Genomic DNA, 14957 nt, shown 5'->3' with positions numbered 1-14957 from the left:
ACACACATGTGGGGCATTTAATGTCGCATGTATCCTTGGTGACTTCACCACGCATTGGCCGTTAATTGAATATTCATTGAAAAGCTCCGGGAGTCCTGCTGCGTTTACAACAGAACAGGAGACTAGAGTGCGTGCGCTGCGCGTGGTCGGTGGGGAAATGGTAGCAAGATGGCGGCGTTGAAGGAGGAGCAGTGCTATGGACTGTCCTGTGGCAGAGTGAGCAACGGCAACAATGTCTCCGTCTTTCACGTCAAACTCACTGACAGCGCGCTGAAAGCGTTCGAGGGCTACCAGAGCAGCAAGGTAAAATAAAACGGTTGTTTGAATGTAAAAGCTGACATGTTTCATCTGTGCGTGTGTGTGTGTGTGTGTGTGTGTGTATGGGCTGTCTGTGTGAGATCCGTTCAGGCAGCTGTGTGACAGGCAGAGTGAGGAGGTCCCCACCAAACCAACCAACCAGCCAGCCAGACTGGCTGGCTGCCTTTAGAACCTTTTACTCCGTCGCGCGACATAAAATAGCGCATTTTCGACAGAAAAGAGTGTCGACGTGTGTCGCCTCGACACCTTTTCAAGGTGTTCGTGTGTATTTTTTTTGTCGCGCAGCCCTTTCAGCAAGCGTCACTCACGGCCAAGTAACAGTAATAAATGAAGCCTGAGCAGCTGGCTAGTTTTGGTGATAGCAGCAGTCTTTGCCATCCACATTTAATAGAGCCAGAGCTTCATAATATATGTGGACTGTTATTATCGTTAAATCACAGCAAGGATCACCCAGACTTGTCATAATATTCTGGGAATTGTATAAATAATGTGCTCGTTGAGCAGTAATCTTCCTGCCAGGGGGTTATAACTGAATAAAATTACCCCTAACGCACTTATAATTGCGTTGAGGTGCGTCCCTTTCAACTCAACAGTTAGTTTACCACGAAGTTAAGCCAAACTAGTTAACTGAAGTTACTAACGATAGAGGGACTAGCGTGTACAAAGTTTACATTTAGCGTTGGTTAACTTCAGTTAGACTATGTACAGATGTTTTCCAGCAAGTTTGCTGAGCTGTCAAAAAATGTATTAGAGCTAGCTTGCCAATTACTGCCCAAACTAGGTATAACTGTTCATGTTTTCTGAGTCTAACCATCTTCCCGAGTAATACTTAAACATAATATTTGTCCTGCTGTCTTAAAGGGAAAGCCTTTCCCAGAACCAGCTAATGAAAGCTTGGTGAAGAATGCTGAAAAGTACCTATTACTATGTTGAAAGATGGCCATCATCCCTGTTCCCAACCCCCTCACAGCGACTTAAAGCACCATAGCTTGGGGCTTAGAGACAGTGCAACTAAAGTGCATTTAACAACTTACAAGATGATCATGATATATGGCTTATTTTGTGTTAGTCATCACTGGGGTTTAAAAGCAAGAGCAAGAATATCCAGGTTTGATTTCTGACATGAATCTGCTGTTGCTGGCTATAAGCTCCTTGTGTTGCTAACTAGCTAGTCTGGTGGCCATCTAACGTTTCAAGTTCTATAAATATTTGACTGAGAAGAACTTGGCAGGCCAAGAGGACAGGGCGTTATCTCCAGCTTCAGTGGCCGTGTACTACAGCTGATGAGAAGACAATAATAATATTGTTGTGAAAGGCAAATGTTTGACTGGAAGTTCTTGGTAGAATATTGACAATCACGTTTTGAGACACCCAGAGGGCAAATTCAGCCAACCCTCCTCAACTCTTTGAGATATTGTTTGTTATTGCCAAGCTTTCTAGATTATTGTGACAATTTTCAAAACAATGTGAATTTCTCTAAGCTGCTGGCTCAAAGAGCCCTTTCTCTCTTGAGATACAGTCTTAACCAATGTAATTCAAGTTGTAGTAGTCTCATACATCTTGTCCAAATTACAAGCTTTTGTTTACGATGGGCTAATTTTATTTAACAATTGGTGTTGTGCTTTAGAATCAATAGAAACGAATCGATCAATTTCTTTGGATGGAGTACAAAGACGTGCACAGCCACATGGATTGGCACTGCAGTTTTGTGTCTATAGCTGTAATGATGATGTATAATGTCATAATGTTATTTAATACTTTATTGTCAAGCCTTATTTTGAAGAATGCATTTATGAGTTGACATAGCCTCAGTGGTTGATGTTTTGTGTCCTTTGATGTGAATTTGTCCACTGTCCTGATGTGAATCTATTCATTTTAAGCAACAACAAAACAAAATATACAATAGGCCTACTTGACTCAGATCACTTGGGGATAGCGTAGGCTTATGCCTAAAACTTTAATGTTTCTTATGGTTTATGTAAACGCATGAGACAGAGGGGAAAACTAGTTTTTTGTCTCGTCTATGGTTAAGAGTTGTATTTCTTTGGGATGGACCTCCTGTACAGACTTGCCTTGGTAAGAACTGAAGCTGTGTCACCCACTGTATTGTACTTTAGACCAAGTCTTGGCTACATTTCTTTCTCTTGTGTGAAACAAATCATTAAACGTACTTAAGCGCAGTCTTTTGTGTTTCGGGCGATCCATAGTTTCTATATACAGATGAGGGTAGGTTCCTCCTCTTGTAGATGCACTGCGGCGCGACAGCGGAGCTAAACGACACACCAGAGCTCAAGGCCCTGATGCTAGATGGGATGGTTTGGACGGCAGCGATTCAGGAGTCCCAAGTTGGTGTTGGCTAGAACGCACTCTCGCATTGCAAGCTTAGTCTAGCGTATCCGTTATTTCGTGTTTTCAAGGTAGATAGAGACATGGTGAATTGTTTTATCATGATGTGGGTTCAAAATCATAATTAGCATGAACTACCGTAATAACATTATGGGGGGGGGGGGGTCAAGGGTCGTGCCCCTCAGATGACGCCAAGCAGACAGAGTAAGTGAGGAATTTAGTAATGCTGACTTGGACGTATTCACACTTGCATCATTCCTCAGGGGTAGAGTTTCCTACCTGCTGAGTATGACGTAAGAGCAAAATGGCCGCCATATGAATATGATTGATGGGTAAAGTTGAGACACGGAAAAGATGGAAGTGCAACAAAGTTGATATGCAGTGATTGGTGCTGTAGTTCTGCTACTATCTTTACCTGGGACAAAGGATTCATCAAGGCCTGGCAGAGTGCTGAGTTCACTGTCTAGGTAGCTGAAGTATAGGCTGTTTCCCAACACTATAGCAGTGAGTTATAGAACACTACCACTTTGATAAATGTACGACCTTGCATAGCCCTGCTTGGAAAAAAAATTACGGAGCACATACGGCTAAGTTCTACTCAGCAAGGTCCAGTGTCAAGTCAGATGGGATTTAATTGCTAACACATGGTGGCTTAACAATGTGGCGAAGATTGTTTTTGCCCTGTCCGTCTGTGTGCGCGTCTTTGAGCAGCTAATCTTTGGCACCGCTGGACCAATCGGTGTGAAACTATAACAAGCCACTCCACGTTTTGGCCTATAACTCTTGAACCATAGGTCGTACACAATCATGACGCAACTCTCCATATAGTACCGGCCATTTCTGCCTGACAAGATTTTCTGGCCTTTTGCATTTAAAAAAAACAGTTTTTCTAATACTTTTTTTCTTGCCAAACCGACTCCCCACCAGACACAAATAGTCTTGGGAGTCGTGTAGCAACAGTCAGATAGGATTTTGATACTTCATAGGACAGTTTCCTGCTTGTAATTGCCTTTGAAAACATCCAGTCATAACCAAATTGGACGTGTGTGTTGAGGGGCCTCTACAGAGCACACCTCCAGTCCAAATCCGCTTTCTGCCCATAGGGGCACCACAAATGTGAGCAGTTAAACCATCTATCGTACAAACTCATTCCTCCCCGCAGCTTCCTCGTGTCCTGATGGCTGCACCCCACTACTGAGAAAGCCTTGGGTACACGAGTAGGCCTGTGCTCAGAGGAGCGCACTTTTCCAGTTATTTTTAATTTTTAAAGAGTATTAGAAAACCCTTTTCATTGTTCAGGCAGGCATTTACAGTGGTGTATAGCCTGAAATGCTTCAGTGATAGTTGGTACATGAGCTTTTTGTCTTACAAGCCAACAATGGAATCTAACACCTAATTTTAGTAACAGGATTCGGTTGAGGCGATATTGTTTGATATATCCAGAAATGCTTACAAGTTAAGGTGGTGCCTTTGTGTGTTTGGCATTGTGTTTTCTAATTATATTTTGTAATCGTAGTCCTCCTCAGGTAGTCAGACCTCAGTGAGCCCACTGTTCCCACGTATCAGACTCGACTGCCAACGTCAGCCAGTTCTCTGTTTGCACATCTCAGAGGAAGGACAGAGTGAACTGGAGCCCTGTCCGGGGGATTGGCAGACCGGAGGCTCACTTACTTTTCTATTTTTTTCCCTTTTCTTTTTTTTTTTACTTACTGGCTCTGACATAAGCAAGGAAATGAGCAAGGCTAGTTGAGCATCATCAGACTCAAGGTTATGTGGAGCGTGGGGAAAAAGGCCTAGGATTATGTTTTTGGCTGAGTAAGGATGGATGAGTACATTTGGTCATTGTCCAGTAGTGGGTTGTACTGGCCAAAGTGTATATCTTTAAGAGAGAGAGAGAGAGTGTACATCATTAGTATTTTATTGTCAATGTTCATGTTGAGTATAGTAGCTTCAGTAGTACTGTCTGGTTTATGAAAAACTCTCTGAGATGAATGTATATTCTCAATAATAAAATGTTATTTTTGTTGAAATACCATTTATTTCAGCTGTTTTTGTTATTACATTTGAAATTGTATATTCATATGCTGTCCAATCACATGGCAGCCTTGTTTTTGAAGTGGTGTTGTTGAATCTTGTACACTGTAATATACTGGTGAGTGGTGACACATTAGTTCTTAGTGCTCCACAGTTGAATAGTAGACACAGCTCTGGCCCTATGTCATGTTCTATCATAGGATGATGTAATGGTCATGTTATTATTGGATTGTGGCTGTGAGTATGGAGTGTGATTTTTACATTCTTGATACAGTATGTATCTCACTGTAGTGGTGGCACCCATGATGTGCTCAGCCATGAGCTCAGCTCTGTGTAAGACTTGTCATTTGAGTAGGCTTACTTTTTCCTAACCAGGTAGGCTTTCGTCTGTTACTGGAATTGTATATGTATATGCAATGGTGGAAAAAGTACTCAAATTCTTTACTTAAGTAAAAGTACCAATACTGCAATATAAAAATACTCTGTTACAAGTAAAAGTCCAGAATCAAAAATTTACTTGAGTAAAAGTACAAAAGTATTGGCATCAAAATGTACTTAAAGTATCAAAAGTAATAGTAAAAAAATATTTGAAAATAGCAGATCTACAAGCTTGTGAGCATGTAGATCGGCTATTTTCAAATAGCCTAGGTATAAAATATGGCTAAAGTGGTTAATGTATGTTTTATAATATAATAATTTATATCTGAAAAGTAACTAGTAACTAAAGTTTTCAAATAATTGTAGTGGAGTAAAAGTACAATATTTGCCTCTGAGATGAAAGTATTGGAAATTAGAAATATTCAAGTAAAGTACAAATACCTCAAAATTGTACTTAAGTACAGTACTTAAGTAAATGTACTTAGTTACTTTCCACCACTGTTCATATGTGCAGAACACAACATTGTGTCGATCTCTCGATCTGCTAACTGAAATAGTCTTCTACTATCTTCTAAACTAGCACTTAGGGAAAAGTAGGGTTCAATTAACAAAAAGGTCCTGTGTACCATTGCAATTCAGTTATCATTTTCTCAGCTGACTACTAGGCGTTGCTCTATAGGCTGCCCGGAGGAGGTCAGGTTACATGAAGTCCGTTTTGTTGTTACGCTTTGCTGTCAACTCCCCTGCCTCTCGGCCCCTATGGGAATGGTATGGGAAGTAATGGAGACTGGTGGGGATTTTGTTGCTTGACGTTGGTCAGCCTGCGTCGGACCCATGGTTATTTAAGGAATGCTGACTCCTCGCTTTCTCCAGATTGAATGGAGCACAGCAAAGAGATGACCATAACCACCAGCACCAAGTATGACTGCAAATGTCACGGTGCTCGCTCTGTCCTGTGCAGTAGATGTCACATTGGGCCCATGACGACCTGGCATCACTGAGTGCAGAGCAGCATTCCTGAACTGCATTTTCTTTTAACCAGGTCTCATGTTGCTTAACGTCATCGGCTTTAGTCCAGAAACGTCGGAAAATATGGCTTCCTAAAACAAAACTAATTCAAACATAGAATGTGTCATTTCAGTGGCAGAGACACAGGCCAAGTTCATCTACCTTACGCTTCAGCAGTACACTTTAAGTATTGTGAGAAAGATAACCAACTCTATAAGATGTTGGTGAGTCTCAAACATCCTGCCCTTAAGCCTACTACAATATCCCCCAGTCCCAGCTCGGGACAAGCGACGTTTTTTTTTGGATCGCTCTCCCTGTCCATCTGTCAAAGATGCCAGCCACCTTGGGAAAGTGAATTACTCATCTTCTCAGCATCTGTTCCAGCGTTCTTCTGACAATGCTGTCTCATTTACATTGTCACTGACATGTGCAGATTGTAAATGTTAAAGTTGGGCCATTGCAATCTGGCAAGTGCTGCTTTGAAAGGTAACTTGAAGTTAGTGGCCACGGCAACTTTGTTTCATTGCTAAAAGAAAGACAGTCACATTACAATTCAAGGGCCTACAACTACAGCTGGTATCATTTTAGGTTAAAGCGCTATTTTGTCATTTATTTTGTGAATTAAATGATATTTTGTCCAATCTGTATGGTAGAGTATGTTAATACAATATAACTTATACAATCGGGCTGATTGTATTTGGTCTCCCTGCTCTTCTATTGAGATATTTAGATCCTGTGTCTAGGTTGGACACAATCCTGTTCCTGCTTTGACACAAAATTCAATTTCTCCCCAGAGCAAGCAAGCAGGCTCTATTAGGTCAGTGGTAAAAATGTCAGCACTTGCTCAGAGACCTGGGTTCAAATCCAGGCACAGGAAAGTTACATAGTGCAGCTTTAAGTTGTTATTTTTGCCTTACTTTGCTGCCTTTATGGCTCCTTTTATCTCTCCAGGGCTGCTACCAAGGCCCATCTAGTCATCACTTTCACATACTCGGGCTGTGGGGCTCTGCAAGTGGACAGTAGTGTGCACATTATACAGCCTTTGATAACATCCTAGTTCTGATAGTACGGTAGTTAAAATAACAGAAAAGAAAAAAAAGTACCGGTGATATAATCTTCCCTTCAATAGGTGATAATATTAACTCTCCAATCAGAACAAGCCTATTGCATAACATAATTATTTAAAATGCATAAGAAAAAAAACCAGACTACTTGTACATAGTAAATGCAGTAAAGGTTTGTGAAATGTAAAATGGGGTAAACAAAAACATGTCTGCCTATAATGAAAGGCATGTGTGCCTTTTTTAGGGCAAAGAGTTCCCTACATGAATTATGGATATTGGAATCATTGAGAAAAAAATGATCAGCCTATTGGCCTTCGTATTCTCCAAAATATTGCTATTGGTATTGTTCCTGCAAAATCTTTATCAGACACTGCTCTCAGCACCTACGTTTTACCTGATCTGACACCTACGTGTCAGATCAGGCTGGTGCACACACAGTCACACACCTGTTATTGCAAATGTCGAAAGAGCACGGCCCCAGTATAAGTTCAGTCCTTGATAGGCCATGATCTGAAATGCTCTCTCCAACCCTGAAATCCTAGACTAGGTGGAACACCTCCTCACATGACAGTGATACAACAAAGCACCTGACAATTTCACTTCTATGGCCATATAGCCATAGGGATTAGGCCCTAACTATTCCTGCTTCGTCTATTACAAGACAGGGTAATCCTACGAAACTGCAGCATTTAGGTTATAGTGGAGCCCTTGGGGAGGGTGGCGCAAATAAAAGTGTGTATGCATGCACAGTTACAATTTACATTCACATTTAGGTGAACGCATTGAGCAGAAGGTAACGCTGTGAGTAAACCCCATCTTCTATCAACAAACTCCCACCATGTAACTAGATTGGCACACTTGTCACTGTTGCAATGTAGCATCCTGTCATCTGTGAATGCACATGTTGGTACTTGGTAGCCAATGACTTATGTCTCTCAGAGGTTGATTGTGGTGTAGAATCACTGGGTGGATTTTCCTGACCCTCCCAAACAAATACGTTTTAGCCCTCATACCCTGAGATGTATACTACTAAAACAAATTTAAGGAGTGTCATTTTACTAAATTATAAATTGTACAACTATGTTCTCGTACATACGTTTGGAAAATGTCCTGTACACTAAAGGCCCCCCAGGCACATTGCAGTTTTTGATTCTAATAAAAGGCATGAATTAATAAGTACAGGTTGCAATTTTACTTGATTACCTGGCTACTGTTGCACCATAACGCAGTGGCCCTGATCCTTGGTAGATTTTTCACACATAGTGCATGTAAACAAGTTGTCATGTCTACTCTGCTGTGTAGCAGTTAACTCTCATATTTACAGTATATGAAATAATGTAAGTGTATAGGTTATTCTTAAAATTGGGAAATGTTATTATTATAGGCCTAAATATTGCTTCAAGACTATAATCATCCGTACAGTTTTGCCAATTGGCTGCTTTGTCACATCTCTGCCACGTTCCAGCTGGTCCCCATTCTGTGGCTGTGTGTGTATGAACGTCCATGGCCTTGTCACCGAGCCATGGTCAGGAGCCACACTCTGTCCCTAAGGTTAGCAAGCTCTGTGGAACATTCTGGGCTCAGGTCCCAGAGAATAGTGACATGTCAGCAGCCCATTCAAATGAACAGGCTGAGTGTTGCACTATGTTAGCAGGACTGGGTGGGTTGGGGGAAGGGGAGGGCAGAGGGTGGGAGAGCTAAATTCGGTGCTGTGTTTAACATTGCAGCGGTAGACCAGAGAACAGTGCTCCATGAAAGGGCTGGTGTGGCTGGATAGGCTAGGAGAGTTCAGAGTTCATTTCTAAGTAAATCTAGCTGGCCTGACTTTGGTATTGTTTACACAAATTAAACTATAGTTTTCTCTCTCAGCAATGTTTTTGGAAATGTGTTTGATAAGGTGAAGAGAATCCTAAATGGTCTTGTCTCCTCTAATTCATGAACACCCAACATCACGTTAGCCAGGGCATAGGGGCAGTGTCTTGATTAGGATCTCATCAGGTCGTGAGGAGCAACAACGTTGATTTTCAGACAGCCTCAGCTGTGGTTTAAACTGCTGTAGTGGTTAAAACTGTGATGTCGACCATGTTTTTATGAATGTTTGTCGTTTCCACATTCCTATGGAACTAGTCAGTCAAATGGGAAACTGCCAAGGTTAGTCTCATTCATTGAGCTTGCTCTATGTCACTCTTCATTTCCCATTACTGTATTCAACTCTGTCTGCCAGATGAAAAACGAGCTAGGTTTGGCTTCTTTCTGAATGTAACCCGCCCATCTCAAACCACCCAGCTTCACACACAGGCAACCTCATACTGTAAATGGGTTTAGTCACAAATACGTTACAAATACATTTGTAATGATTCCTTTTGACAGAATTACACCAGAAATACCAACCATTAATTTGTTTTCTGTAGTCTGACTAATGACTGGACAGTTTAAGTATCATTCATAGTCGGACGTAAGGATACGTAACTAGCGCCAGCGCTCCTTGCGTCGTCGTTTTTGTCTCCCCCTCCGTCACTTACGGCTCCAGGATTTCCGTCCGTGCAGTCAACATTCACCGTCAGGCCGACGTACGTTCGTTTGTACGTTGGCTGTAGTACCAGTGGAACCCGTTGGCAGTATAAGGAAAAAAAGTTTTCCTCAGGCCCTCTTTCTCCAAAAAAAAGACCCACGTTGGTTGGTGGAAGTACTTGAGTAAATGTACTTAAAGGGATATTTCACTTTCAAATAAAATAAACATTAAAAATAAATATTACAAAAAAATGAAAAACGTTATGGCAAAATCACGGCCCCCTCACACATTAGTAGGACACTCTAATGCGTGAGGGGGCCATGATTTTTCCATTACTTTTTTCACTTATTTTTTATATATTTTTTAAATGTTTATTTTATTTGAAAGTGAAATATCCCTTTAAGTATAGACCCGTCGATCCACGGTCTGTGACAAATAGCATATATAGCACAGTGCAGTAGGGGTCGAAACTCACGTTTTGTAGACAACCATTGTTTTTGTCTAGTTTGTGGACTAGTTTGTGTCTTTTATTGCGTTGTTTTGGCTAGATGCTACAATGGTAGCTTCATGTTGTTAGCTGCGCTGATGCCAGCAGCTGGCTGTGTTGCCAGGTTTTGTGAGAGAAATAAGCAACCAGGTCTATGAAAACAAGCCCAAAAGAATCGACTAGGATATAGCAGATCTACAATATATGTTTGAGAATCACTGGTTTAAATAATAATTGGCCCAAATAAGCAACTACACTTTAGAAACAAGCCCAAATAAAACCGCAACCACCAATACAAAATTGCTTGTTTGTTTACAAGCAACTTTACAGAAAAATAAGCCCAAAGTCGCTTACAATAAGTAGACATGGCAACATTATGGGTACGGCGGTACATACTAGTGGCCATCTAGTGGATGATAGGTGTATTACGCCTGTACACTTTAAAATAAATAAAATAACCCCTAAATAACGTGAGCGACTATGCATGCATCCGTAAAGAACGGACGGAATCCCTCACCCCCTGACGCACGTTTTAGACCCATCTAGGGACTATGAACGGGCCTTTAGAAGTACATGAGTAGCCTCGACAAGTAGTCGCACACATTTGTGTGTAGTGTGTCAATACTACAAGGAGATCCTGGCAAAATAAGTGAATACAAGAAATAATTGACTGTCTGTCTCTCAAGCACTAGTCAGTAAAAGAGAATAGGCGATCAACATTGACTGCTACTCTTTAAGATTGAAAATGATTAACATTATTTGGCCTGGCCTCTAGGCCTCCTGTAGTCATCAAGTCAATGTTGTGGTCTGAAAGGAGAATCGTTGGTGGGTGTTAAGGTAACTCATTCAGTGCTTGTTGTGCAAATACAACTATTTATTTTGGGGGGGGCCTGTCTTGGTATTAAAGACCCACTCTTTCTAATATTGTGTTTTTGTGCGGTTAATGTGTTTTTGAAGCTTACCCATGAAAACCCTGGTGGCTGCTTGCACTCTGCTTATCTATAAAGCATTCATATTAGATTGTTACCACCAAAATCGGGCTCTCAGATCAGCAGTCACTTAAGACCTGAGTCGATTCTTAAAAAAAATCTAAATCCTAAAGGTCCTTACACACCGGGGCGATTTTTTTCATGCGAATATTACGTTTTTTTTTTAAACCTTATAAAGTCAATGCAAGCTTCCACGCCAGTTTCGCGGAGCGAAAAAAGCGTCTTTTAATTATTCGGAACGAGTCCGAATTTTGCGTATATTCGCATATTCGCCGGTGTGTAACCGCCTTCACAGTTTTTTGAAAATAATCTAAAAAAAAATGTTTCAAGATTTATTTAAAAAATAGCAGATCTACAAGCTCATAGCGCGGCACTCAGTACCGCGCTATGAGCTTGTATATCTGCTATTTTTGAATAGCCAAAGAAATCTAAAGTGACACAGATGCGTTCCAGGTCTTAATGGGTTAAAACTGGTTTCAGGGAGCGCTCACTGCTCTCGGTCCGGATTGCTCACTGAATGCACTCATTGAGTGCAGCCTCTGATTGGAAAACAGGCCAACATGGCTGTCCCACATCGGTCTGTTGTCCAATCAGAGGCTGAGTAAAAAGACAGGCATTTTTGTGCACACCAGGCTCTTATGCTCGTCTTTGATGAGTCTTTGATTGGCGTGTGGCGCATGACATCACACCCCATCTGTTTGTGTGCTCTGCGTCAAACCAGTTGTCAGTGAGTGGTGATGTGAAAACCAAATTTGGGGTTGTAAAAAAATTGACAAATCCATATTAATGCTTTAGAGAAATGCAGAGTGCAAAAAAACACCCGGGTTTTCATGGGTAAGCTTTAACCACACAAAAATGTGACACACCACTTATGATCTCCATTTCCTAGCGTAATGGCTATGTGTTCATTTTATTTTATTTATTTATACTATGTTTTTGCTCCTGTCCGTCCGCATGTGGTGCTATAACAGGCCACTTGTAACTGTAACCTGTAACTCTTGAACCATAGGTCGTACAATCAATGTGTTCTTTTCTCTGGATTCCTTGGATCATGATACAACTCCCGATATAGGCACCGGCCATTTGTGCCACACTTGATTTTCAGCCATTTTGTGTTTTTTTTTATCTGTACATTATTTCTGGAGTCATATGGTCAAGATGTATCAGTCAGATTGTCCATATTCCATTCCAATTGGCTATGATTGAATTCTAAAGTTTCTGGGCCCTGGGTATGCAACCCGTCCTGGTGAGAGCTGCACTTTCCAAAAAAAAAAACTTTATTTTTCCCCCATTTCTTTTTCTTAGCTTACTGCATTCTGCATGGCCCTACTATACAGGTTCAGGAGGTAGAGTGGCTGTCTTGGAATCACTAGGTTCCTGGTTTGAAAAAGTGTCCATAATCCATTAAGACCGGGAAACCATCGGTGTCATTTTTTTTATTTCTTTGGCTATTAAAAATATAGTAGATCTACAAGCTCATAGCGTGGCACTCAAGCTTGTAGATCTGTAATGCATTTTGAGAAATCATGGAAAATGTGTGCAAATCTTTGAATATAATATATACCGTAAATTTCGGACTATAAGCCGCGACTTTTTTCCCATTTTTCGACCCTGCGGCTTATATAACGGTGCGGCTTATCTATGGATTTTTACAGCTAACGGCCACTAGGGGACCTCCTAAATCTATGGATTTTACACCCGCGGCTTATAGTCCAGTGCGGCTTATATATGTTCCAAACATTCAATTTAGCTGCTGCGGCTTATAGTCAGGTGCGGCTTATAGTGCGAAAATTACGGTATATAAAAAGTAATTAAGCGACTACTTTGCTACTGGGGATTCTACAAATGTAAGAAAAACTTATGTTGCAATATCAGTGGTTCTCAAAATGTTCATGTCAAGGACCTCCAAAATGATATATTTGGCCGCCGACCCCCATCTCAAAATATTTCGTTCCAGGGACCCCCAGAAGCAAAGATTTGACTTAAAAATGTTTGCTTTAAAAATATATATACTCATTTTCACGATAAAAAAATAGCAGATCTAGATCTGCTATTTTTGAATAGCCAAAGAAATCTTAAAATGACAGATCATGCGTTCCCGGTCTTAAAGGGTTAAGCAAGACACTTAACCCCTGACTGATCCCCCAATGAGCTGGTTGGTGCCTTGCATAGTTGCCACACAGTGTGTAAATGTGTGTCAATGGGTGAATGTGAAATACTTTGCAGGGCTCCAGAGTCACTTTTTTTTAGTGTAACTTTCCTGTTCTACCCCCTAATTTGAACCCGGGGTCTCCTGTGCAAGTGACCTGTGTGTCAAAAAACAGAAACGGGATTGTGTCAAAGGTCATGTCCAACCTAGACACACAGGATCTAAATGTCTCAATAGAAGAGCAGGGAGACCAAATTCAACCACCCCAATTGTATAAGTTATATTGATTGTATCAACATACTCTACCAAACAGATTGAACAAAATAATTGTATTCACACACACACACAAATACATTATAGAGCTTTTACTTGCACCCACATACACTTTATAATTTAGGCATTTAGCAGACGCTCTTACTCCTGAGCGATTTACAGTACGCAAGGAAAACACGAGGTAATACATCAGTAATAGTAATCTAGTGTCATAGGTAAACCAAGAACCTATCGTCAGTCTAAACAGTATGAAAATCAATAATCTGTACATTGAAACTATACACACTATAGGATGTACACACAGACAGACCTGCTAACTGTAAGGTGCACTGGTGCCACTGAATATAATACTGCTATATAAATGCAGTCCATTTACTGCACCTTGTGTTTTATTTATGCTTGATCTACCCTGACCTTTATCATCAGTTTCTTGTTCACGCCTGACTTCCTGGCGCATCAATGAGGAAGAAAAGACTTCCTCTTTTGCCTTTCACAGTAGTCTAGTATGATCTTTCCCAGCTGTATAGTGCCTAATAAAGCTGGTGCCTCACTGTTAAGTCACTCAGTGAAATATCATCAAAACCATAGCCTTTAGACACCACATCGTTTTGTTTTGACTTGACTTGTGGTGCATTTTGTGAAAGGCCACAGCCACACAGGCTTTTGCAATCACATTGGTTTATAGCAGCTGGCAGATTGTGCTTGGAACATACTGCAGACACATAAACCTTAAATTACTAATGCTAGATATTCATGTTCAAAATTCATGTATAATCTCACACACACAAGAAACATAAAAAATGTCTGTAAAAGGCAAACTCCTATGGTCCGGGCAACAAATCTTTGGAGTAGGGTTAGCTGGATATGTGAAGAATTGCGGCCCAATGTGACCTACAGTATGCAAGATATCACCTTTTAAATATTAAACTTTGACCTTCTACAATAGATAGTAACTCATGCCATTGGGTTCATATTGCACAGACAACTGGGGCTATCCCCTGTCATTGTGAAAAGTGGCATCACTCTAGCGTCAATCTGCGAACCCATCGGCAAAAAATATGTTTTTATTTTGTTTTCCCACTGAATCTGTCTTGAGAGATTACTCTAGCATAGAATCCAAGCAAGCAATATTTTGAAAAACAAGGGGCACGGTAGCGCTGTCGCCTCACAGCTAGAAGGTCCTGGGTTCGATTCCCGCCAGGGACGCTGGGGGCGTGTTCTCTACTCCGCGTCATCAGTGCTCATCACATTGTCGAAGTTCTAGTTTATATGCAATTGCAGCCCTAAGAGGAAACACTTAATGATATGGTTAGGTTGTCTTGATGAGACATATTCAGTGGTTGTTTTGGCTGGACAGAGTGTGCTGTGCATGTACAAACCTACGGCCAACTAATTACTG

At 41.1% G+C, this 14957-nt stretch overlaps 1 protein-coding gene across 1 annotated transcript in view; it reads left to right on the top strand.

Annotated features, from left to right (window-relative positions):
* The first annotated feature begins 157 nt into the window (after positions 1–157).
* ell (elongation factor RNA polymerase II) overlaps positions 158–14957 on the top strand; it is a 51032-nt gene continuing 36232 nt past the window's right edge. The window contains exon 1 of the mRNA XM_080431400.1: positions 158–303. Coding sequence (XP_080287526.1) covers positions 169–303 — 135 coding nt within the window. The 5' untranslated portion in view covers positions 158–168. The remainder of the gene's footprint in view (positions 304–14957) is intronic.

Source organism: Gymnoscopelus braueri (genome assembly GCF_963280865.1).
Source record: "Gymnoscopelus braueri genome assembly, chromosome: 6".
Lineage (NCBI taxonomy): Eukaryota > Metazoa > Chordata > Actinopteri > Myctophiformes > Myctophidae > Gymnoscopelus > Gymnoscopelus braueri.
Note: the sequence above shows the minus strand (reverse complement) of the source record. Positions and strands in the feature narration are given on the sequence as shown.